Source organism: Lissotriton vulgaris, chromosome 10 (genome assembly GCF_964263255.1).
Source record: "Lissotriton vulgaris chromosome 10, aLisVul1.2, whole genome shotgun sequence".
Taxonomy (NCBI): Eukaryota; Metazoa; Chordata; class Amphibia; order Caudata; family Salamandridae; genus Lissotriton; species Lissotriton vulgaris.
Genome location: NC_141698.1, coordinates 1,056,374,723 through 1,056,399,559, shown reverse-complemented (window position 1 = coordinate 1,056,399,559; position 24,837 = coordinate 1,056,374,723). Strand labels below are relative to the sequence as shown.

At 45.4% G+C, this 24,837-nt stretch overlaps 1 protein-coding gene across 2 annotated transcripts in view; it reads left to right on the top strand.

Moving 5' to 3' along the window:
• The window catches only part of TGFBR2 (transforming growth factor beta receptor 2), a 169,534-nt gene extending 145,710 nt beyond the window's left edge, over window positions 1–23,824 (top strand). The window contains exons 12-14 of one of the 2 annotated variants that reach the window (XM_086942112.1): window positions 13,804–13,931; window positions 21,500–22,042; window positions 22,290–23,824. In XM_086942112.1, coding sequence (XP_086798238.1) covers window positions 13,804–13,931; window positions 21,500–21,679 — 308 coding nt within the window. In that variant the 3' untranslated portion in view covers window positions 21,680–22,042; window positions 22,290–23,824. Of the gene's footprint in view, window positions 1–13,803; window positions 13,932–21,499; window positions 22,230–22,284 lie in introns of both variants that reach the window. The other variant, XM_086942111.1, reaches the window with a different exon arrangement.
• The last annotated feature ends 1,013 nt before the right edge of the window (window positions 23,825–24,837 follow it).

Here is a 24,837-nt window from a genome sequence, read left to right as displayed (position 1 = left end):
TAATGCCCAGAGTCGCATGGTGAGGGGCAGACCCCTGCCGCCAGAGCCAGGGATCGAACCATGATCCCCAGCATCCAGCGTCAGACGCCCTGGCCGTGGCGCCACACTTCCCCCCTTTCACAATATCTCAATCAAGAGGAGATGGCCCATTCACATGCCCTACTAACCACAATCAAGAGGAGAAGCCCCTTTGACATGGCCTCTAAACACAATTAAGAGGAGCTGCCCCTTTCACATGCCCTCAACCACAAACAAGAGGAGACGCCCCTATGACATGCCCTCCTACCAGCAATTCAGAATGAGTCACATAACCCCTTCTGCAAGCCCAACAAGCATTGGCATAGCTAATAGGTCTCGCCTTTGGGACCTTTTAAGTGTTTTGCTTGAGCTATTTGGGGGGTGGTGGGGGAGGTAAACAAGGCACCACGGACTGAACGTAAATCAAACAGCTGCTCAGGCTTTTCAATCAAATTATTACAACTTATTGCACAAGGAGGTCGGCGTTGGCAGCCCCTGGTGCTGTGTGCTCCAGATTTGGAACAACAAAGGAAGGTCCCGCGGATGTTCTCTGAAAGGACCATTTGGCAGTTACACAGCCTCCTCCACACTCAAACACACAGAGGCAGACACACATGCAGAGAGGCAGCTGCACAAGCTCGCAAACCACACACACTCATTCACAGTCTCACTGAGACACGCAAATACACAGGCAGACAGAATTACAGACAAGAAGAGAACTAAGTTGATTAACTTAAAGTCTGGGGCTGCCTCATAATGACATAAATAACAGGCTTCCTAAATATGCAACTCAAGAATTGCAACTCCAAGAAACAGTTCAGGGTTCTTAAAACAATCATCAAATTACATTATAATAGAAGTGAAAAAGAGCCCAAAGAAAAGATTTGAAAAGGGAATAGCAGGAATTATGCCCAGTAGGGCTCTCAAATGAAAGTCAACCCAATTAGGAGATATAGACAAGGAGCTCGTTTTAAGTTCAACACCAGCACTCACGTCGGTACAGAAGCACCACTAGAACCAAATTGGGGAGATTCTTCCACACACTGTTCTCCTGTATCTAGGGCACGCCATGCCTCACCTTTGTTACAAAAACAAGCCCGCGAGGTCACAAGCAAAAACAAACAATTGTGTGCACAATAAATACACTATATACAAAAATGAATACTAAATACTCAAACAGTCACATGACACCAAAGTGCAATTTAGAATACAGTACATACAACCTAAATCAATTACAATCAAATAACATATACAGCATAAAGGGAAAAAGACCAGTCCTTTAATTGAAATACCAGTGGACAGGCGGAATCAAGAGTGGAAAACAATTGCCTGCGTGTCACACGGAACCTGTGACTAAATGTTCGATCTGGTTGTATATAGTGTTATTGTGCACACAATTGTTTGTTTTTGCTTGTGACCTGATTGCTTTTGACAGTGGTTTCTTTTTGATGTCATGCTTTTATGAGCTTGAAACTTGCTTAAGAATCAAAATAAATGTCTTGCTAAGTAAATGGTTTGGTCACGCAGTACTTATGGGCTGTGTGAGCCCTAATTTGAAATCAAAATATCCAGGCTGGCTACTTTGTTCTGTTTTGCAATTGTTGAGGTCCAGGCTGGCCTGTTTTGTTGGACCCAAAACCTTTTTGTATACATATTTTTTGAAAGACAGCACGCAAAGCCCAATTAAAATAAGCACAAAAAATACACACACGCACTAGCTTGTGAAAAGTCCTGGTCAGCTGCAAGAGGCCGTATCCTTAGATCAGCACATGCGCGCTGCGCCAAGGCTCGACCTAAAAAGCGATTCCACTCTGCACACCATGTTATTTTTGGGAATCGCAGAGTTTGGGCCGTCATCAGGACTATAATCAGACGCAGCAGGATGCTAGGTTCATGATTGGTGAAACACTGAGAAAGTCACATGCATTGCGGGTTTCTAGTGGTTCTAATATCATTGCCATGTTTGAAGGCTATCAGCACTCAGATATATGGGTTTGAAAAGTATGAAAACGTGTATGAATTTAGGGCCGTCCTATTCCACTTTATGCAAACCAGCACTAAGCAGCCCCGAGGATTCTTGGAGCTGTCCTAACAATGACATGCTCAGGTGTGGAGATCGCCCCAAATACTGACAATTGAGAAAAAATCTTTTTCAGACTCACATCTGGAAAAGTGTTTTGACCCAGCCTGTAAACCCGATGTGGATTCAGATAGCGGCTGGGAAGTCTGTGCAGCATTTCAGTGGCTCGTGACAGCACTGTCTGGGGATCCCTTCTTCCTGTAACAGGAGGAGCTGGCAGACACTTCTGTACACTTTGAAGAATGGTCTTTTATGCCTCAGTTCACAATGTTAATCCCTTTTTGTGTTTCCTTTCTACCTCTTCCTGTTTTGTTAATGTAGTGCAACGCCCTCTCTTCCCTTTGGTTTGCCCGTGAACCTGAGAGCTGCTAAACTAAATAAACAAACTGTGCAGTATTATTAATTTAATTTAGAACACACTCCCAATGACTCACAGCCAATGAAACCACTTTGGTGATTTTTTGGGCGAAAATATCAAAGGTAGTTTACATTTAAAAAAACGAAATCCAGGACTTTATTTACAAAAATAAAAACAAAATAAGATGACGCCTTGGTGAGCTCATCTCACTGGAAAATGTAAGATCTCTGCATTATTAGCAGCACATTCCAGCACTTAGCTATGTCACTCCCATATCACTGCTGCTTTTGTTGCTTCTTATACCAAGCTTTCCAAAGAAGGTACAGAAGGGCTGGATTCACCCCAAATTTTCAGGGTAGCTTAATAAGCTAAATTTACATGTCATCTAGTTATCAATCATTTACTTTATCAGTATTTATCCTTAAAGTAAAAAAAAAAATGCTTTTAGGTACAGACAAAGTTTTAGTGCAAACTGATCAAACTGATGCTTGGGGCAGACAAAGGTTGTGGAGCATGATGACAGATAATTGGCTGTACCGGTCGAGTGTATGTAAGGCAAGTGTTAACTGCTGCCCGTAATGATGATGTTTTGATTAGTCAGCTTTATTATAGAGCTATGTGAACCTCTCAACGATTCTTTTATGGGCATGTTGGGGAGGATTTCTTTGGCGAAATAGATTTCCTGTACAGTAGCTATTGTGCAATTAGCTGTTTTATTGTGAACTATGGTAAACACACAGATTTCAGCAGCTCTCACACAACCCCCTGAGCTAGCTCACTGTAGGAAATCTGCCTTTTCTGCTTGGTCCGCGCAGATTGTTCACATTTTTCTCGACCCTATGTTTTTGGTGACTTTGGAACTCTGTGGATTTTACACCTGGTGACCAAGCAGTCTGTGTTCTCTCTTTAACCCCTTGGCCGCGGCGGTAATTCCATCACGTCGCTGGGGGGGGGAGGGGTTCCGCGGCGCCGCCATGCTTGTGACGGAACCACGCCATCACGAGCCACGGGCGGGCTGTGCTTATGACGGTGTTGTTCCGTCACGGCTCCGCCCACTCACTAATTTGCCCGCACAGGCTGGGAATCAGTGCCGTGTGGGTGGAGCGGCCACAACATGATGGAACCACGCCATCATGAGCACACGCCACCCGTGGCTCGTGACGACGTGGTTCCGTCACCAGCATGTAAGGGGTTAAACATGATTTAATTGGCTATTACTAATTGGTATGCTTAATTTTCCAATAAGTCCCTAATAGTTAGTGTACAAAGAGTACCCAGGCCCTGGAAGTTAAGTCTTGCTAGTAGAATGCAGCATCTACTGTGCCATCCACTACAGTGGCAAAGCAATCATGGCATAAGGCCTACCATGTGTAGCTTGACTGCTGTCGTGGTAATCCTGAAATTCAACCCACCAAAATAACCTTTTTTTCAGGTAAAAACCTCCCTTTAAAATATTAGTAAGTCACCCCTATGTAATCCTTTTGGCCCACAAGTTATTGTGCATCATATCTAAAAGGAGGACATGTAGAAAATGAATAATACCATGTCCCTACGGTGACATGGCCCAAAAAGCTATTTTAACTGTGGCAGAGCTAGCTGTCCTTTGGACAAATTCAGAGTTCAGATTAAAATACCAATACTGATAACTCAGGAAAGGTACCATCTAGAAAAATAATTAAAAAAACGTTTATATAGTTTTAAAACCCAATTCAATGGTGAAGTCAGATGTTTCATAAATATTAAGGAAAAGTAACTTTGAGACACTTACCTTTTCCCTGCCGATGCTCTGAGAGGCTAATTGGTAATCAGCTCTCCAACAGTAGTCCAGTCATTAATTAGATTTGATTTGCTGTGAATGAGGTGTGAAATGCCACCAAGAGTAAACAGTAGGCTGACCTGAATGAGAGGAGATGACTGCTCTGAATTCAACAAAATATGTAGTATGGGGGCTTTGGAGCTCCTTTTGACAGCACAAAGTCAAATCAAATCATGCTGTTGGGTCTGTTGAGCCACAAGTAATACTTGGTGTGCACTTTAAAGGGAGAGAACAGGATGGCAAGACAATTCTTATTAAACCCCTGTCTGGTTGCTGAAAGAGCTTGCTTTTGTCCTACCAGACTTCTGTCTCTGGGTTTGTTCCTGGTACAGTACCCGCTTCAATCTGGATTTTAGTGCATATGGGGGAGATACTAGGATTACCATAATAAACTTCCCACTCGCCCCAACAGCCTCAGAGCCCAAGTTTAGTGTGGCAGAAGACCTCCGCCAGTTTGAATTTTTCCGGACACATTGTGCTTTATGTTTGATTAGTGTATAGGAAATAGGAATTACTGCAAAAAATCAGTAGGTTGGGGCCTGCTATCTTTCACCACTGGTTAGGGAGGGGCCAGAACTCACTCCCACCAACAAGCTAATGGCAGGCATAAATGTGGCTTACCCAGGCTCTTTCTTCAGAACACTTTCTGGACCTGCAGAATATCAGAAGAGAACTGGACCTGCTGTCTGTAACCTTAGAGGATTCTCGAAGGACTGAGCTTGCTTCCTCTGGTACCAAGGACAAAGAAGCGGACTCCAAGTGACAGTTGGCTAACCTCCTCTGTGGATATATGGATACAACATCCTGCAAGAGGTCTTTTCCTAGAATTACCCAGACGACCAGTGGCAACTGGACATCCATTGAACCTTCTGTTGGCTTATGCCTCTGCCTGATACCCTGGGAGCCTATAGGCACCTCACCTGAAGTCTTGAGGGCCTTAGAAGTGTCCTTTGGTTGGTTGGACTTACGCAACTGAGTCAGATGGTAAAATATTTGACCAGGGCGAACATGGTTGGTGTAGCCGACCCGCACGCCATCATGGTCGGTGTTGGAACTGGCCCTTTTTGCAGGGTCATCCCCAAACTTTTTGCTTCTCCCTCCCTTATTTTTCCTGACCCGTGGTTGTTGGCAATAGGACTCTGCGCACTTTACCACTGCTGATCAGTGCTAAAGTGCATATGCTCCCTATGTAAATTGTTATTCTGATTGGATATACATGTTTGGCATATTTGTGTCACCATGAAGTCCCTAGTAAAGTGCACTGGGTGTGCCAGGGCCGGTAATGACAAATGCTACTAGTGGGCCTGCAGCACTGATTGTGCCACCCACAGGAGTAGCTCTAAAATGGTGACTCGGGCCTGCCACTGCAGCGCCTACGGGCAGTTTAGAACTGCCATGTCCTCCTGGTCCGCGTCCCGCTGACCAGGCCTAACCCTTCCCTTTTCGTGCACATCAGTCACCCCTATGGAAGGCCCAAGGTACCCCCCTGGGCAGGGTGCAGTGTATGTGAAAGGTAGAGCATGTACTAGTGCAGGTGACATGCTATGGTAGTGAATTACAGCCATTTTCGTTTTTCACTATTGTAAGGCTATCTTGCTCCATAGGTTAACATGGGGGATGCTGGCTACAGTGGTTAACAGCATTTCTTCCCATAGGAACAAGATAGGACATAAGTATCTAGTATCCCTGAACTCAGAATTTAATAACGCATCTTTTAGGAAAGGTGGTTTTTAGATCCTGTGTTTGAGAACAGCACTTTTAGAAAGTTGCTGTTCTCTTGTCGGACCCTTCTGTGTGCCTGAGACTGTTTGTGTATTGACTGTCTGGTTTGTGAGTGACAGGGGCTGGGGAATGCCCCAGAGGCTGGATGAGTCAGCACTAGGCTTAGTGGAGCAATTGCTACCTGAGTGGTGGGAGGAGTTAGCACCTGGGCTGAATAGGGCTGTGCCTGCCTGCCACAAGGCTGGCTCCACCTCCTGCTGGGCGGCTGAGGACCCTGCCCCTCACTCTGAAAGGAAAGATGCAGCCAGCAAAACAAAGTGCTCAGGATCCACCCAGAACTGGTTCAGACCGGGCTCAGGGCCCACATGCACAGAGAGAACAAAGACTTTAGGGGTATAAGTACAGGACCCCTGACAACAGAAAATTAGATCATCCTGGAAATCAAGAAGGAACCTCTGCCAAGGAGAAAGCTGACTCTGAAGAAGGAAGACTGTCCTGCTGTTGCTCTGCTGGACTGACCTGCTGTTGCTTTGCTGCCAAGGAGAGGGGAAGGACTTTGCTGTGAGCTGTGTCCCCTGTCTTGAAGGAATCTCCAAGGGCCTGAGAAGAGCTGGCTCCCTGTTTCCGAAGTCCCAGGAACAAAAGGACTTCATCCCCAGTCTCCCCGAACTCTGCTGAGAGAGTTCTGTCCTTCGTAGAGTGCTTGATCCAGTTGTGGGGCCTCTAGAAGTTGAACCTGAGCTGGGAAGCTTGAGACTAAGCTGAGAAATTTGTGAAGCTGAAAAGTGTCGCCTCGCTCGCTTGCGGAGCGCAACCCCGACAGTGCGAGAAGTTCCCCGCCGCTACGAGGGTCGAGATCGGCGCAGCACCTGACATCGCTGCCGAGGCCGTCGCACCCTTCGTTTGCGGGACGCCCCAGGCCGGTGCAGGGGAATCGAACATCGCTGCGAGTGTCGTCGCAGAGCCTGTCGCCTGGGTGAGATCACCGCACCGCTTGCTTGCGGACCGCATCACGTCGCTGCGAACATCGTCGCAGAAACATCCCATCGAGGAGCTGCGAGAGAGAGGGTCACCGCTGGACTGCGCATCGTCGCCCCGGAGATCGTCGCAGCCCCTACGAGATCGCATCGTGCCTTTGCGAGAACAGACTTCCCACGGAACCTACGCACCGGAATCTACGCAAGCTGCCTTCCTCCCCTTACAGACCGGATTCGTCGCCGCACGCCCGCTGCTGCAGCGGGGCTGTCGCATCGCCTCCCCAGGGTCTCAGGAGTAACGCATCGCTTGTTTCCACCGCACCAGCTTCCTGCTTGTGGAACTTTGTTGCATCTAAAAGGTACTGTGAGTCGACGTGACGCAACTGTGAACTTTTCACGCATCTGTGGATTATTTGATCGTAACTTAAAGAACTTTGATTACAACCTGAAGAACTCATTTGAAACCATAACCTTGCATTGTGTATGTTGGATTTCTGCCGTTTTGGTCTTGTGTAGTTTAGAATAAATATCTTGATTTTCCTAAACTGTTGTGGAATCAGTTTGTGGTGTTTTCACTGTGTTACTGTGAGTGTTGGTACAAATACTTAACGCATTGCCTCTGGTTAGCCTAGACTGCTCAGGCCAAGCTACCTTGAGGGCGAGCAGGGGTTATCTTAGAGGGTTATCTCCTCGTCCTGACTAGAAGCAAGGGTCCCTATTTGGACATTGGTACCTACCTCTGCCAACTAGAGACCCCCAGTTCTAACAGTCGGCTTCAAATTGTGCCTAGATCTCAGTATACCGTGACTATTTTTTATCACTAGAGCTTAGTGATTTTTTACTCCATTTCTAATTAAAACTTAGAAAATCGATTTCTCTAGTACCCTTACCAGCTTGTTGCCATTTTTGTGTCATTTTGTTTATTGTACTCGTGTAATTTAGTTTGGGATTGTCATTGCTAAGCATTATGACGGTTACTCTTTTTGGTACTGCATAATTACTTTTCACATCGCCCCAAGTTTAGCCTTTCTTCTCTATGCCTTACTTACCAGAGGGTTTAAGTTGAGCTCAGGTCAATTTAGTGACTCGGAGTGTGGGAAATGGGATTCCCCATTGGCTGAGGGTCGCACCAAAGTCCAGTAGGAACCCCACTTCCACGTAAAAGAGGGGAGGTGCACTCCCCTAAATGATGCCTGCTCCCCTTTGGTAATACTGTAGCCAGGGCAGACAGGCTTACTCCCTAGCTAGCGTGCCAAGCATTTCGGACTACGCGCGGTGGTAGGAGAGTCCCACTACAAATGGACACGACACAGAGTTCTAGTAAAAATATCGGATTCTTTATATAACTTTCTCATAAGGTGCATAACCTCCACAAGGTTACTTCAAGACGAGGCTTTAGTTGTCTTGTTCAAGAATGTTTCAGGTGGGTTTAGTCCTGGTCAGGGTAGGGTAAGTCCTTGGGCCGCTCCATTTGTACTCGCAGCGTCTCAAGGAGGTCCCAAGGGCGACGCGCACCGGATGGTGTGGGTGAAGAGTACGTGGCGTCCTCCTCCCGATGGTACAGGACAAAGATATACAGCGCACAGGGGGGTTCAGGGGGGGAGAGTACTAGGCGTACTCTACGTTCATGCTTAAAAGATTGCGATGCGCACCAGCGGGTGCGAGTCAGGGCTATGGAGCGTACTCTATGTTCTCAGGCTTGGAGGTTACGATGCGCCGGTTCTGTCCTCAAGGTTCGTGACACACCAGCAGTGCGGGCAGGAGTACGCTTCGTAGTCGTGCTTCTATCCTCAAGTTTCGTGGTGCACCAGCAGTGTCGGCAGGAGTACACTTTGTACTCGCGGTTCGGTTCTCACAGTTCGTGGCGCACCAGCAGTGCGGGCAGGAGTACGCTTTGTACTCGTGGTTCGGTTCTCACAGTTCGTGGCGCACCAGCAGTGCGGGCAGGAGTATGGAATGCACTCTACATTGCTACTGGTCATTCAATGCGGACGACAGACTTGAGCCGCGACGAGGTCAGCAGGGCTCTGGTAATGGCGAAAGCTTGGAGCCGCGACAGCCTCAGCAGGGCTCTGGTAATGGCGAAAGCTTGGAGCCGCGACAGCGTCAGCAGGCCTCTGGTGATGGCAAAAGCTTGGAGCGCGACGGCATCAGCAGGGCTCTGGTGATGGCAAAAGCTTGGAGCTGCGACAGCGTCAGCAGGGCTCTGGAGGTCTTTTTAGACGCACACTCGCAGTGCCTTAGGAGGGAGCCGTGACCGTGTCAGCAGGGCTCTGGGGGTACATCTTCCGTTATTCCCCCAACAAGAGTCTCCTTTCTAGTCCCAGCGTCCTTCCTTTATTCCCGACAATGTCTTTGATCTCCTTTCATGTAGGCAGGGAGTTCCCCTCCCCAGATCCTGGTCGGGGGGTGTCTCCCGTCATGGGACATCTCATCCTTTGAAGCAGGAAGGTAGGGTCGTCAGCCGCCCAGCTGGCAGCGGCATTGGCATTCTGGAGGACATGACACTACCCAGAAACCACTCCTCCCCCCTAATCCAAAAGGCAGACAGCTGACACCAGGTGCTGGAGTTGCCCTAGGCCCTGTCACCATCTCCAGATGGGGAATACACATCCCGGCCTTATCATCCAGTAAGAGTGTATGAGGAAACAGTCACTGCCCAGACGTCCTATTTCCAGACTTCGAAGGTAGAGGACACACTTCCTAAAGAGTGTATGACTTACTTCGGATTTTAGGGATGCTAGCCTCGTATTTTTACCATGTTCCCCGGGTAAGGTAATTAATAAGGGGTAATAAGCAAAAGCTACTAAAAATGAAGATAGCAGTAAAGTATTACGAGGTCATGCCACCCACACCAGGGCAGGACCTACCTTCTACTAACAATGCGCCCTACCCAAGGGCCGACCATAGGGGTGCCTGGTAGGTAGAAAAAGGGAACCCAATAAGGTTTGATAAAGGGTAAAGGTGTTGCAAGGTTCAGGGGTTAGTCTTGGAAGGAGGGCCAGGTCCAACACGGAGGGTAGTGATTATTCCATGAAGTGCTCAGTTGCCCCCCATCCCGATAATACAAATTCATACACTCACCAACTGTTATATATGAAACACATTCATGTCATATTAGACAAATAGTCACAGAATATACAGTCCTTGCACCACATACATGGAGCATGAGTTTTTGAGAATTTTTTTCAGGAGAGTGTATGGATGACAAAATATACCAGAAACAACAGGTTGTGTACACAGACACACTGGCGTCTCCATGTTGGGCTGCATGGTAACAAGTGGAAAAAATATGTAAGACTTGGTCTAGCTCAAGGATGTTATGGACCTCACCTGTTATTTTGTGTTGAGTCTTCATGGCTGTAAAGTAACTTACTGGGAAGATATTCCCAGGCTTTCGTATGACATCTCTATGTACATGAGGACCACTGCACCCTACTCCAATTTAGGAAAGAGTTGAAGATGCACCTCTTTAAAGAACACTACATCACAAAGCAGAAACTGTTCACTGCTCTAGAACCCAACCACTTCTACTGCTCTGGAACCCAACCAATTCTACTGCTCTGGAACCCAACCAATTCTACGGCTCTGGAACCCAACCACTTCTACTGCTCTGGAACCCAACCAATTCTACTGCTCTGGAACCCAACCACTTCTACTGCCCTGGAACCCAACCAATTCTACTGCTCTGGAACCCAACCACTTCTACTGCCCTGGAACCCAACCAATTCTACTGCTCTGGAACCCAACCACTTCTACTGCTCTGGAACCCAACCAATTCTACTGCTCTGGAACCCAACCAATTCTACTGCTCTGGAACCCAACCACTTCTACTGCCCTGGAACCCAACCAATTCTACTGCTCTGGAACCCAACCACTTCTACTGCCCTGGAACTCAACCAATTCTACTGCTCTGGAACCCAACCAATTCTACTGCTCTGGAACCCAATCAATTCTACTGCTCTGGAACCCAACCACTTCTACTGCTCTGGAACCCAACCACTTCTACAGCCCTGGAACCCAACCACTTCTACAGCCCTGGAACCCAACCACTTCTACTGCTCTGGAACCCAACCACTACTACTGTTCTGGAACCCAACCACTTCTCCAATAACTCGTTTATTGTATCCTTGCCTTTGACCCTGTTCAGCACTCCGCTTCCTTTTGTCTAGGTTCACGCTATAGAAATACCTCGTATATAAATACTCGTTTAATTTCTTAGCAAGTTTGTCAATGAAGGAGTGTGATTTTGATGTCAGCTTCAGAGATCTTGAGGTGCAGCAGATTAGAACAAGTGAAAAAGCGACTCAAAGGGGTGTCAAGAAGCAAGTTCGATGTTTAGTGTGCAGGTAGCCACCCCCCCCCCCTGCTTTGGCAGTGTTGCGTTTCCTGTAATATAACACACTTGACCGCAGATTGTTCATGCATCTGCTAGTTTAATTAGTTGTCTTTTTGGTCCTGATGTCAGTCACTGTTCATTAACATATGTTGTCCTCAAGTATTTAACCAACATTGTTTACAAAATGCTGTACAGTGTGCTGCCCCTCGATCTAGAGCTCGGTGAAGTCATTTCCTGAGGTATTACATCCAGGGTGAAAGGTTGTGAGATGACACTGTCTCTGTAGGGCAGGGATATGAGGCTACAGTTGTTACTAATGTTGACTCGTACACAGAACCTAAACAATGGCTGTATTGTAAAGCCTCGCCTTTCTGAATTGTCATTCTTTTAGCTCTTTGGAGAAAGGCAGGGGTGGGGGAAGGAAAGGGAAATACGAGTCTGTCTTAAATCAACATCATTGTTTAGAAACAGTAATGAGGGTACGGTAACAATTCCGAAAATGACTGAAAACGTTTGTCTCACACACCCTAAATCAATAAACATGTCACATATAAGAAACAATCCCCTCCATCAACTCCACGCTTTATTTCTTTTTCCTCGCCTTCTCCTAAGGCCATTTCAGCCGAGAAAGAAGCATCAATCAGTTGTGTTCTTCCTGCACTGTAAAAACACACACAATAAGTGAAATCAAGCAGAGAGTGATCTACTTTTTATGTCTCCTGTACAAAGTTGTATCAATACTAAGAGTGGACTTTGGGTCTGTCCATTTCTTATCATTGGGTGGCTTTCTATCAATCTTATTTGCTTGCTTCCTGTTAAATGGCTTTCCTTTCTCTTCTTGTGGTTGACCCGTCCCTGGAGCATAAACTCTTTACAATTCTTTTGATTGGATGACTTGTATCCTTCCACTGCTTTCATTAGTAGCACTACTTTTTCTTTTGCTTACTTTCTCCTCTGGAGTGCATGTGTTTTCTCTCTCTCCAACTCTTCTCTGTGTTGCTTCCCCTTTGAGATGCCCATCCCCACACACTCTCTGTGTTGCCCTGCCAACCCCAGCTCACTTACTGCATCCCCACATGTCCCCTTCTTGGTCCTGTTTTTTAATAACCCTCAGCTCATCCCTTGGCCTTGCTCATCCTCCTACGTGCTCACTGCCATTTCTCAGAAGTTTTAACTTGCTGTTCCCATCCTCTCACTTCTCTGTTGTTCCCTGGATGTATGTGTCCATTTTAGTTCTTTTTTTTTTCCTTGTGAGTACAGCCAGACTGCTGCAATTTGCTACAGAGTTGCTTGTTTTTTTACTAGATTTGCTCTTGCGCGCCTTTTTGTGTGTTTAATTCATCACTCCAAAATGGGAATCCGCCATCCTGGAGCTGTAAATCAAAAAAAAAATTCCACCACATGATTTATCCCCACAACCATCATGCGGGTGACAAACATCAAAATGGCTGCTAAGTGGAAGCGCATGTGCATGCATATGTCATCACTCTGGAGCCTCCTATCATGATGCATACGTGTGCAAGCATGATGATGCAAGTTTACGTGTACATCATTTACTCCAGTTGCAGCGGCCACAATAAAGAGGTGGTGGGGCGGGTTGAGGGGCCATGGGGGAGCATGGGAGAGCACAGGAGGGGGAGTGGCTGGGGGTTTATAATAAAAACCTAATTTAAAATAAAAACGTACCTGGAGCTGCCTCCCACGTTGCACTTGGCATAGTCCCTCCTGGTCCCAGCATGCACTGGGGCCATGCCACGGACTCCCTGCAATACCTGCGCTGCTCTCGCATGAGAGCAGCACAAGGATTGGTCTGAGCAAGCAGGAAAGACGCCCTGCTCGGACCAAGGAGTCTGCGGGGTTTCTCCAGGCCGTTTGCTCAATGCAACTGGGCTGGAGAAAACCTAAGTGTGCATGCGAGTTTTGGTCAGCCTGAGACGGCCAGACAAAAGACATATGCACACTTGGGAGTGGAGTGCACATCGCACTCCTCACCCCAATGCCCCGCCCCTCCCTTCGCAAGCTGGCTCCGAGCCAGAAAATGAAAAATAAAATGATGATATAATTTTATTTTTCATTTACTAGCTCTGAGCCAGGCAGTGGGGCAACGCTCCTCCGCCATTGTGAAGAAGCCGCCACTAATTTACACATATTTATTTATTTTTCCAATTCTGTTGACCATAGGCAATAAACCTCAACAGCTTATCTTTGTCCCATAAATTATCCGTGTTCCTGGTTTACATCAGACACTATCTTGTAAGGAATCAAGGTTCGTCGCTGTGGACAGGAGTATTGTGCTTTCGGGTTTGATAGGCTGTTGCAGGTGGTTGATTAGTTTTACTCTAATAAAATGTGACAAACTTCCAGAAGTAACAGGACTAAAGCTGAAAAAGATGTCTCTCAAGCAGATGTAAACATGTGTTCATTTTCTATGTCCTGTTTTATACATGTGAACCACATGTATTTACTGTTCTGTGCTTGTTTACTCTCTGGCAGAAGTGAAAGACTACGAGCCTCCATTTGGATCCAAAGTGCGGGAGCATCCTTGTGTGGAGAGCATGAAGGACAACGTGCTGAGGGACCGGGGGCGGCCCGAGATTCCCAACCCCTGGCTCAGCCACCAGGTGAGATAGCCCTGTCTGTGACGCGTCTTGTGTAGTGCGCTGAGAGTGTTTCCTAACATATTATTAAAATTAAGTATGCACTGGGTTTGGGAGTGAGTACAGTTTACCAGAAAGAGATATGGCATAGGGACAGACTAAGAGCTTTGCTGGTCTATTCCAGGCTTTTCAGAAGGTATAACTAGGCCTAGGGCCAAAGCATTTTTGGGACCCTCTGGATGAACAGGTGGCATCTGGCACCATCTGGTGATATGCCCAGGTAAGTTGCCTTATCATCATGGACATCAGGCCCTTGAAAGGGCCGGTCCTGGGATATAACACCCCTTTGCTCCCCTGCTCCTCTATGGGACATCCCTGGTCTGGTCCCAGACTCCTCCAACCGACATCCAATTCAGTCATCTGGAAGGAGGGAGAAGGCTGGCAATGAACAAGAGGAACATTTGTCATATCCAACACCAAACCTTACAGCTAATTGTATTTTCTCAACTCCCCTTCCCTCACTGTCCAAGGCGATATCATCAGGCCGGAAGGAAGGCTGTTGTTAAGGGAGCAGGTATTGGGGAGTCCTTTATGCTTTTCTCCGCTCTCTCGCCCTTGTAGCCTACCTTCATATAGGTCCTCTGGTTCTGCTCTGTTCCATCGTCGCTCAATGAGTTATGACCAGACTAGGGATAAAAGCGCAGGGAGTGTACCGGACTGCCACTGGTATAGGTGGGAGGGAACCAGCTGCGGCCCATGCAGGTAAGAGTGGGGGCAGTGGGGCCAGGTGGGGGGATTTCGACAGATAGTGATGAGGGAAACTTAAATAAAGAATTAATTTCCCCTCGTCTGTCGAAATCCTCAACCACTTTGCCCACCGCTCTTACATGCACGAGCCGCAGCTGTAGAGAACACCCCTTTCCTAGCCCCGCTCCCTACTAGTCCCTTGATAATGCAGTCCTACACTCTTCCTTCCACCCTATTGATAGTTAGACAGTGATGTGCCAGAGAATTCACCACCTGGTGGATCACACTTGAGTGGTCCACCTTGTGGGTGACACAAGTGCTTTCTACCTTGTGAAAAAACATTAGTGCCCCACCTAGTGGATGACAATAGTGCCGCACCTGGTGGATGACATTAATGCTCCACCTGGTGGATGACAATAGTGATCCACCTGGTGGATGACAATAGTGCTCTAGCTGGTGGATGACAATAGTTCTCCACCTGGTGGATTACAATAGTGCTCCACCTGGTGGATGACAATAGTGCTCCACCTGGTGGATGACAATAGTGCTCCAGCTGGTGGATGACAATAGTGCTACACCTGGTGGATGACATTAGTGTTCCACCTGGTGTATGACAATAGTGCTCCAGCTGGTGGATGACAATAGTGCTCCACCTGGTGGATGGCATTAGTGCTCCACCTGGTGGATGGCATTAGTGCTCCACCTGGTGGGTGACAATAGTGCTCCACCTGGTGGATGACAATAGTGCTCCACCTGGTGGATGGCATTAGTGTTCCACCTGGTGTATGACAATAGTGCTCCAGCTGGCGGATGACAATAGTGATCCACCTGGTGGATGACAATAGTGCTCTAGCTGGTGGATGACAATAGTGCTCCACCTGGTGGATTACAATAGTGCTCCACCTGATGGATGACAATAGTGCTCCACCTGGTGGATGACAATAGTGCGTGGATGACAATAGTGCTACACCTGGTGGATGACATTAGTGTTCCACCTGGTGTATGACAATAGCGCTCCAGCTGGTGGATGACAATAGTGCTCCACCTGGGGATTGGCATTAGTGCTCCACCTGGTGGATGGCATTAGTGCTCCACCTGGTGGGTGACAATAGTGCTCCACCTGGTGGATGACATTAGTGCATGTTTGTGGACACCTCTGAGAATATAGTGCAGGCACAGTTGTCGCTGATCGTGCATTGTCAGAAAGAAATCTGTAAACCTTTAAGGAAAAATAAAACAACAATTATTATTTTTTTTAAAAGCATGTTTACATTTCAGATTCAGTGCTTAGAATTGTGTTTAGGAACATGCGTCCAAAATACTCTTTTTGTCATATCCTGAACACTACTTCCTCACACTAGTTAGCATGGGGATTTTATTGAAGTTTGTTGAAGCTAATAAGTGCACTGCTTCTGTTTGTGGTCACAGGAATAACTGTGTACATTGTGGTGAGTCAATAAAGGACACTGGAGATGTATTTACATTAGGCCTGGGCAGTAAATTCCGTACCGCTTGGGGAATTTGGGTAATTCCGCGTTCCGCGGACAACGCAGAATTGCCAAAAATTACGCGATCTGCGGCTTCGCAGAATTTTTTGCTTGTTCGCGCTTTCAAAATGTGTGTTCGCAAGATATTTCTCCCCGAGCACGCAAACAGCTTTAGCGAACAGGAAAAAAGCATTGCGAACGAGCGGAAAAAGCAATTCTGCATGTTCGCAGAACTTTTGCGTGCTCGCTGAGATTTTTTACTATTTTGCGGAGTTTTGCGTAGCGCGACTACGCAGGTTCCGCCCACCCCTAATTTACACTAGCACTTTAAGGAACGGTGAGCCTGGCTAAGCCAATCAGAAATCTTAAATGTCGATCAATAATTATTATTGTTTGCCTGCAGTCTACCCTCACTCAAGAGCATGAAATAGGCAGTAACTTTGAATACTTGTGCGAGGGGAAGAGCATGGAAAATGGGTGCTAATAGTCTTATTCGGCACATGCTATCAGGCATCACCCTTTGTTTACTGCTTTTTCACTGTATGTCCTTGTTGATCTTACTTGCAGTTAACTCCTCTTAATTCTCACAGTAAATGGTTATAACACTTAAAACAAGTGCCCTATGTACAAGCCCCTATCGCCACAGGAACGTCACTATTTGTGACGTTTCCATGGCGATATGGGCTTTGTCTTATTTACAAGGCAGCGTTAAGCCACTTAACGTAGCATAACTCTGCCTTGTTAATAAGGGCAGCATAAATAGAAGGCAGTGCTAAAATTAAGACCAGGGAACACCTGGCCTTAACTTGGCAAAAAATGAGGAGAAATCCTTTATTTCTCCTCGTTTTTGCTTTTTCCATGTGTGCTGCCTTGTGGTAAATGCCTTGGATTGTTCATGTGTAGGAAGGTGACCCATTAACCCCTTGAACGCGGCTGGAATTCCCTCTCGGTGCCGGCGAATTCCACGCGTGCGTGGGGGCCCTCAGGCGCACACGCCCACCGTGACGTCGGGCTGCCCCCAGCCGTCCAACGCATGCAAAAGGTTAAGCAGCACACAAAAAAGTGACAAAACGGCATTTAAAGATTGTTTATGTGCAGGAAGGAACACTTTCCGACACATAAACAATCTTCCCCTGCACACAGACACCCTTGCACTAAGGCGCAAGGGTGCCTGTGTTGGCGCTACACTGCTTAGTGTAGCACCAGTGCAGGGGGAAACACAAGGCTCCACCATATCCTTGTAAATATGGTGCAGCCTTGCGTTTCTGAAGTGGCGTAGTGAAGCGTTAAGCCATGATGGCTAACACCTCACTCCGCCACTTCTTTGTAAATATCCTCCTATGTTTTAAAAGTTCTGAACTGAATAGTCATGGAAACTACACCCTCATACAGCAGGGGCAACTCTGTGCATACAACAACTCTACGAGGACATAGTAATGGCAGTCTGTGCTACAAATATAGGAACAGTAGTACAGCAGAGCATGGCATGTACATGGCTGGTGGAAGGCCCCACGGTGGGAGCTTTCGGGAAGCTCTGCTGTCGAAGACTCAAAGTAAACAAGAGCCATTTTGTAGTAATAGGAACATGATGTGTAGCGTCTGCTGCCTGCGCTTGTCTAGGTCACAAAGTTGGCAGCACTCATGGCTCCTCTGAGCCAAGCAAGGCTTTGGCAGCAGGTACACGAGTGTCTGGGACCTCAGTGCTCTCTGCTCTGTCGAAGGCCTTTTTCAGAAGAAAAGACAGGATCCTTTAATCCTCTGCTGCTCTCAGGATGTTTGGCTTCCACAGCTGCTACACACACTGCCTAATTAGTCTGCCATGGCCTGATCAGGCTTGCCCTAGTCTGGCTTTTGTACACTTCTGTGATCTTATAAAAGGAACTCTATTCCTATTGAGAGATTATAACACACTAAGTACACAAGTCTTAAAGTTTCAATGATGGAATTACATGTATATGGCAAATTATCTTTCTGACCGGTTCCTCTAAAAGGCCTTTAGGGGTGGAGTGGAATCAGTCACTTGACAAATTTTCCATGTGACTCTTCCTGAACGATCCTCCTTTCCTATCAGAAGCAACAACTAGTCAGGATATCATCTGACTTCCCCCTAGGCTAGTCAGTCTGAAATACGAAAGCAATATGCTACTAGTGTTGGGTTTACTGTTATTATTATTAGTGTTAGTTATCTTAGTGCCAGTGTGTTGGTGTTAATGTCAGTGTTACTGTTCGTGTTAATGATAGAGTTTGTTTTTGGCAGCGTTGTTGGACTTTATGTTGTTACTATTGGTATTAGCTTTGTTGTTTGAGGGTAGTTGTTGTCAGTGTGGCTATACTTGTGTTGTTGGTCTCATCATTGTTAATGGTATTAGTTTTATTAGAGCTGTAAATGTTATTGTTTTTAGTCGTTGATACAGTTAGTTTTGTTTTCATTGTTAGTGTTATTGTTTTTAGCAATGTGTTTAGTGCTTGTGCTTGTTAGTTCTGTTAGTGCTAATATTAGTGTTGTTAGAATTTGTGTTTGTTTAGTAAGTGTTAGTGTTGTTAATGCTAGCATTCTTAGTATTAGTCTTTAGTTTTATCATTGTTAGTGTTGTTATTAGTGCTAGTAGTGTTCATGATTGTGTTGTGGGTTTTGTTAGTGTTGGTAGTGGTACTGTTGTGAGTTTTGTGTTAGTAGTATTAATATTGTTAGAGTTGTTAGTTCTAGTGTATTTAGTGTTGTTATTAGTGCTGTGTATATTAATAATGTTAATGTTTTAGTATTAGTGCACACATTGTTAATGTTAGTGTTGTTAGGGTTAGCATTGTTAGTGTTGTAAGTGTTATCATAGTTCGTATTGGTCCTGATATTATTGCTGTTAGTGTTCATGTTTGTTGTGCTAGAGTTGATATTAGTGTTGTTAGCGGTAGTTTAGTGAGTGTTGGTTTTGTTAGGGTTAGCATTCTCAGCATTAGACGTTACTTTTATCATTGTTTAGTGCTGTTAGTGTTCATGATTGTGTTGTTGGTTTTCTTAGTGTTGTCAGTGTTACTGTTGTTAGTTTTGTGTCCGTAGTATTAATGTTAGTATTAATGATGTTAGAGTTGTTCATTTTAGTGGTGGGGTTAGTGCTGTTTATTTTACTATTGTTAGTGTTTTAGTGTTAGTGCACACATTATTAATGTTAGTGTTTTTAGGAATGGCATTGTTAGTATTAGCAATCTTAGTGTTATAGTTAGTATTAGTCCTGAAAGTATTGCTATTAGTGTTTGTGTTTGTTTGTTGTGTTTGTTTAGTGAGTGTTAATGTTGTTAGGGTTAGTATTATTAGTATTGCTGTGTATACCAATATTGTTAGAGTTGTTATTGTTAGTGCAAGCATTGTTAATGTTAATGTTGTTAGAACTTGATAGTCCCTATTCAGGAATATATAGTGGCATCAGTGCTAGGATCCTTCGACGGTATCTCAGTTTCTAATTCTCTTCAGGGTTGTGCTGAATAGTTAACTCAACACATTTTAAGCAAATTGAAACGAGAAAACGGCATCAACGCGTTCTAGCCAGTGAAATCAATGGTGTAAAAAATTTCCAGTGCTTCTTGCTCAGTTCTGGAATCCGAGAAGGATGAAATTGCAGAACGGGAGGCAATGGCAGAGCAGTGAAGTAAACAAAAGAGAGAAAGAGCGGAAAGCAGAAATGGGAAAGAGGAGAAGTAGACAATGGTGGTAGTGGAAACCCAGAGAAAACAAACAGGATTGTTGGGTGCAAAGTTGCTAAGTATTTCCCTTGTAAAATTCTTGAAGTTTTTTTTTCTTCAAAAAACCTCATTGTAGTTGTAAAGTTTAAAGAATTCTGAAAACAATCCATCAGATAGAGGTTTTGTAGAAAAAATGACAATTCTATCTTTAAAAAGTCTTGGAAAATACCTATAAAAAAGTTCTTAGTTTTTTTGCATAGGCAATGTTTTGCACACTGACAGATCCTTGCAACCTGTGTGAAGTGTGTACACTTTTTGCGGGTTAACATTTCCTAGACATTCTGGTGAGGGAAAGCTGGAAAGAGTAGGGGGCGGAAGGCCTGCCTTTAGTCCGTTCTGTGCTCGTGATGGAACCCCTCCGTCACGAGCCACGGGTGCCCTGTGCTGGTGACAGAGTGGTTCCGCCCTGTCTCAGCCGCTCCGCCCATGCTGCATCAATTCCGTGCCTGCGCAGCTGAATTAATGAGCGGGCGGGGCCGTGACAGGACTACTCCGTCATGAGCACAGCGCGCTCGTGACGGAGTGGTTCCGTCACAAGCATGGCGGCCTCGCGGGACTCCCCCTCCAACCCCCGTCCCCCCCCCCCCCAGTGTCGCAGCGGAATTACCACAGCGGCCAAGGGGTCAAAGACTCTGCCCACTATCGAATTCCAGTGAACCCATCATTCAGGATAGCATTCTGGACCGTCCGATATAGAATCCGGACACTTCACTCAAGCCTTCCGATCAACCATTGACACTGGTTGACATCTTGCCCCAACATATTAATTGTCAACTTGTAGTGGTAGAGCAATGAATTAATCAAAAAGCAGCAATCAAAGACCTTTGATAGATAACATACAACATGTCTTAAGAGAGTTAAAAGGGGACAGAAGGTGGCGGATTTAAAAGTTGTGCACATTTGTCAAAAAATACGTTTGCTAAATTCTTGTGAATTCTGCAAATATTTGAAAACTGGTGATCGACTTTTTGAGCTGTTTTTTTGTGGAATATTAGGGAAATTTGGCAAATTGTAGTCTCAGTAAGACGGCAAAAGAGATGAACACTGCCTGGGCTACACCTCATACACATGATGGGTCCCATGATCCAGGCCCGGACTTGCCGTTGCGGGCACCGGGCAATCCCCCGGTGCGCCGCATGGGTGCGGTCCGGTTTTGGGCCCCTGGGGGCCGTTTGTGTTACAGGGCCGTTTATGCACCATAGCTTCAAAATCGGCCCTGCAACAAAATAGGCCGAAAGCTGGCCCGGCAAAGAGCTCAGAACTCCCCCGCCCCCCCCGGGGCCCGGCCGAGCACTTTGCTGGGGCCGGTTTTGGTTCCCAGTCCGGCCCTGCCATGATCTGCCAACTCTTGAGACACAACACACCTACACTTCAGCACATCATTCAAGCGATCTGACAAGTGATTTTGTAGTCCTCAAACTAGGAAATTACCTTGTGTTACTTGTCAGAGTCTACGCCATCCTCATCAACTTCAGGAAGTGCGGGAAGCCTTCTTCTTCAAGGGTCCTTAAAATCTTACAGAGCAAGCTTTATGTCAAAATCTATATCTGTATAGAGCTATACGTGCTGTTAATCACTTAAAATAAGTAATAATGAGTAATATATTTTACCCCATTTCTGTAGGGTATCCAGTTGGTGTGTGAGACGATCACGGAGTGTTGGGATCACGACCCTGAGGCCCGACTGACCGCGCAGTGCGTGGCCGAGCGCTTCAGTGAGTTGGAGCATGTCGATAGCCTCTCGGAAAGAAGCTGTTCAGAGGAGAAGATTCCAGAAGACTGCTCCGTGGACAATACCTTGTAAGGATGGTTTGATTGTGAACTTGGAAACATGTGTGGCATCACTGATCTCTGGATATGGATTTAAAGGAACTGTTAAAAACAAAACAGGATGAACTCACCTCTGTTAACTTCAATCTTCTCTCCCAAGAGGAACAAGGAATTATGGGAGTGAAGAATGGGATGATTTGCATCTGAACTTGGAACATTTTCAGAGGATCAGCTGAGTCAAGGTTTCCTCAGGAACACATTTACAATAGTCATTGACCTTTGCACTTTATAAATACCTGTATATAGCTATGGAATAACTATTTTTATATATACAATAATCTTCTAAAGAATCAAGCTAAAAAACACATCCAGGAAAAAATACAAATAGGAAGGCTGAGCTACTAAACAAAAATACTAGTGTGATAGTATAGTGCTGCATAACACCAGAAACACACCAGGAAGCACCATCATGAACTGAGCATATGGGGTAGAGGGTGTACTCAAGCCAGGTCAAGATATGGCTGTACGTGGAGGCCCACCAGTAATTTCATACTGATCTAATATGGTCAGTTAACCCTTTCGCTGCTGATGACGAGCTCAGCTCGTCATCACCCACGGGTGTCGTGTGCTGATGACGAGCTGAGCTCGTCATAACTGAAGCAAAAGAGCAATTTGCAGCACAGCGCAAAAATCCCCGCAGCAGCCATGTGGTTAACTAACCTCATTCTCTATGTCTTTGGGAGTTTGTTCACACCGGTGAATTCCTCATCTAACAAATAGGAAAATATGTATGCTAGGAAATACAGAATTCAGACACACCTTTTCTGCTGCTGTTTTGAAGATAAAAAAATGGTATTGAATGAGGAACCAAATAGCAAAGTTTACCTCGTATTAATGAAGTAGACAATACAATTCTACCCTGGACATGTCTGCTGCACTCAATGGATATCTCTTATTTCAAATCTTCAGTAGGCTGCAATAGTCCGACCACTTCTGTTGCACGAACTTGAATGGGAGGATCTAACCATTGCGAAGGAATGGTTTTGCAAAAGGAAAACCTAAGCCTTGCTTTGCAGAGCGGCAGTATGATGCTTTTCTGCTCTTTCTTTTACCTCATTTGATACACAAAAAACAACAATCGATCCAGGACTTGGGTACCAATAGGGACCTCGTGCATAACTAAGTGTGTGCAAAACGCAGGTTGGAATTGCCAATGAAAATCATGGTATAAAATCACAAAAAATGAAAAAATATTAAAAAAGCAGTGCTGCTTTTTCCATCCTTTCCATTATTTCCAAATATGTGGTAAATTCTAAAGGAGTTTTTAATTGATTGGCCTTTGGTGGACATCACTAATTTAAGTGTGCCGAGAAGCCAAAATACACTGGCTGATAAGTTATCCATGCACGCGTGTGCTGCTCTGAGGTGATCATTTCGCACAGGTAACTATAGATTCAATCATAGGAAAACAACTGTTCTGGATTAAAGGTTTTTAGATATGACAATATGTGCAGAATGAGACTTTGCAGAACAATCAGATATGCTACATAAGGTGCCAGGCAAAATGCTAATTTCACGCAACATCTTTATGATATGTGAAAACCCTGTAGTGCATGGCCTAGTGCATAATGTTGGGCATCATAAATACTTTGAAACAATACAAGTCACTAATGGATGTCGCTTAACCCATTATCCCTCACGACTTAATGTTGTACATTCAGTATTCTCCACCGGGGCACTGTGATGTCACCAAGGATGATAAAAGCATCTTGTTGTTTGTGAGTGGCAAACAATGTGCCAGGGGTCACAGGTCAAAGATCATGTGAGCTAAAGGTATGGATCCCATAAGTAAAACAGGCCCTAGGAAATCGCCACATTCTCTCACTTCAAATTAAAAGTATTGACTCCAGAACTAGGCCAGAAGCTGATGGCATTCACATAATTGTTACTTCATATAACAAAAGCTAAAGCCCAAAATATTGTCATACTTTGAGGACGGTATCATTTTAAACTCGATTGTGTCAGCCAAAGACAGGTATCACTCAAAGCTATTAAAAAATTGCTCCACTTTATAGTAAGATTGTTTTTTATTTTTAAAGAAAGTTATTACAGACTTTGATTGTTATTACATAATAAAAGTGGTGGCTCTTCCTCTTGGTTAGATGCCTAAAAAACTCAAGTTTCTTTTGTTGTTTATTACCATAAATAAAAAAAAAAGCTTTTAACATATTAAAAGTATTCTTCAAGGGTCCGTCATCTGGAGCTGCTCAGCAGACCAGTACAGTTTGGAAACATGGCTGCAGATTAACTAACACTTTGCTCCAGGTTTGTGTTACAAAAGTGACAGAAAAGTGCTGGTGTGGGATTTACTCTCAACGCAAATCTTTTGAGTGTGAAGCTTTATTTGCTTGAAGGGGACTTACCTTGAATTGTATATGGGCGTTCCCATGCAACCACCAATGTGTGTTTTGATGCAAATCTCTATCTACTAAGATCAGCAGTCACAAAAGGCCCCGGGTCTCCTCAAGCAATTGTGTGCTGCTCACGTTAAACTGTTGACCGCGGGGATAGCTCAGGATTTCTCAAGCCTAGTCGCCCTGAGAGCAGCCTCTGTCTGCCCTTCAGTGCACCAAACCTGCCGATTTTCTGTTTCCACCAAAGCTGTGCACCTTTGGTCACAAGTCGCACTTTTGCATTAAAAGCAGCCAATTGTAAAAAGAATATATCTCTCTGCAGCAGCATAAATGAATTAATGCTACTTTCTAGAGAAAAAAACCCCACAGACAAAATAAAGATTTATTTTCAATCTTCCTAAAGCCGCTTTTTATAAACAAAACCCAGAATTTGATTTAACCGGTTGGCTGCTTCGAACGTTCAGCTCCAGTGCTGAAAATTTGAAAAACGGGTGGGGCAGCGTCGGCCAACGGACGTGCGCAGCACTATCAATGTAGTGCTCGCGACGACCGTTGGCCGACAGCAGCAGCCAACGGGTTAAGGGAAGGTGAGTAAATATTGCATCCTTTTACGGTAACTTAATATTGTAAGCTCGCAAAGTACCACCCAATATTGGACCTAGTAGAGGTGCGTAGGTAGGTACCTTTACTCTTAAAAGCAATGCCCTCACTGGGCAGCACGTGCAGCACCTGTTCAAGGCAGGGTACATCACAATGGTGTTTTGGGTGCTCCGCCGAC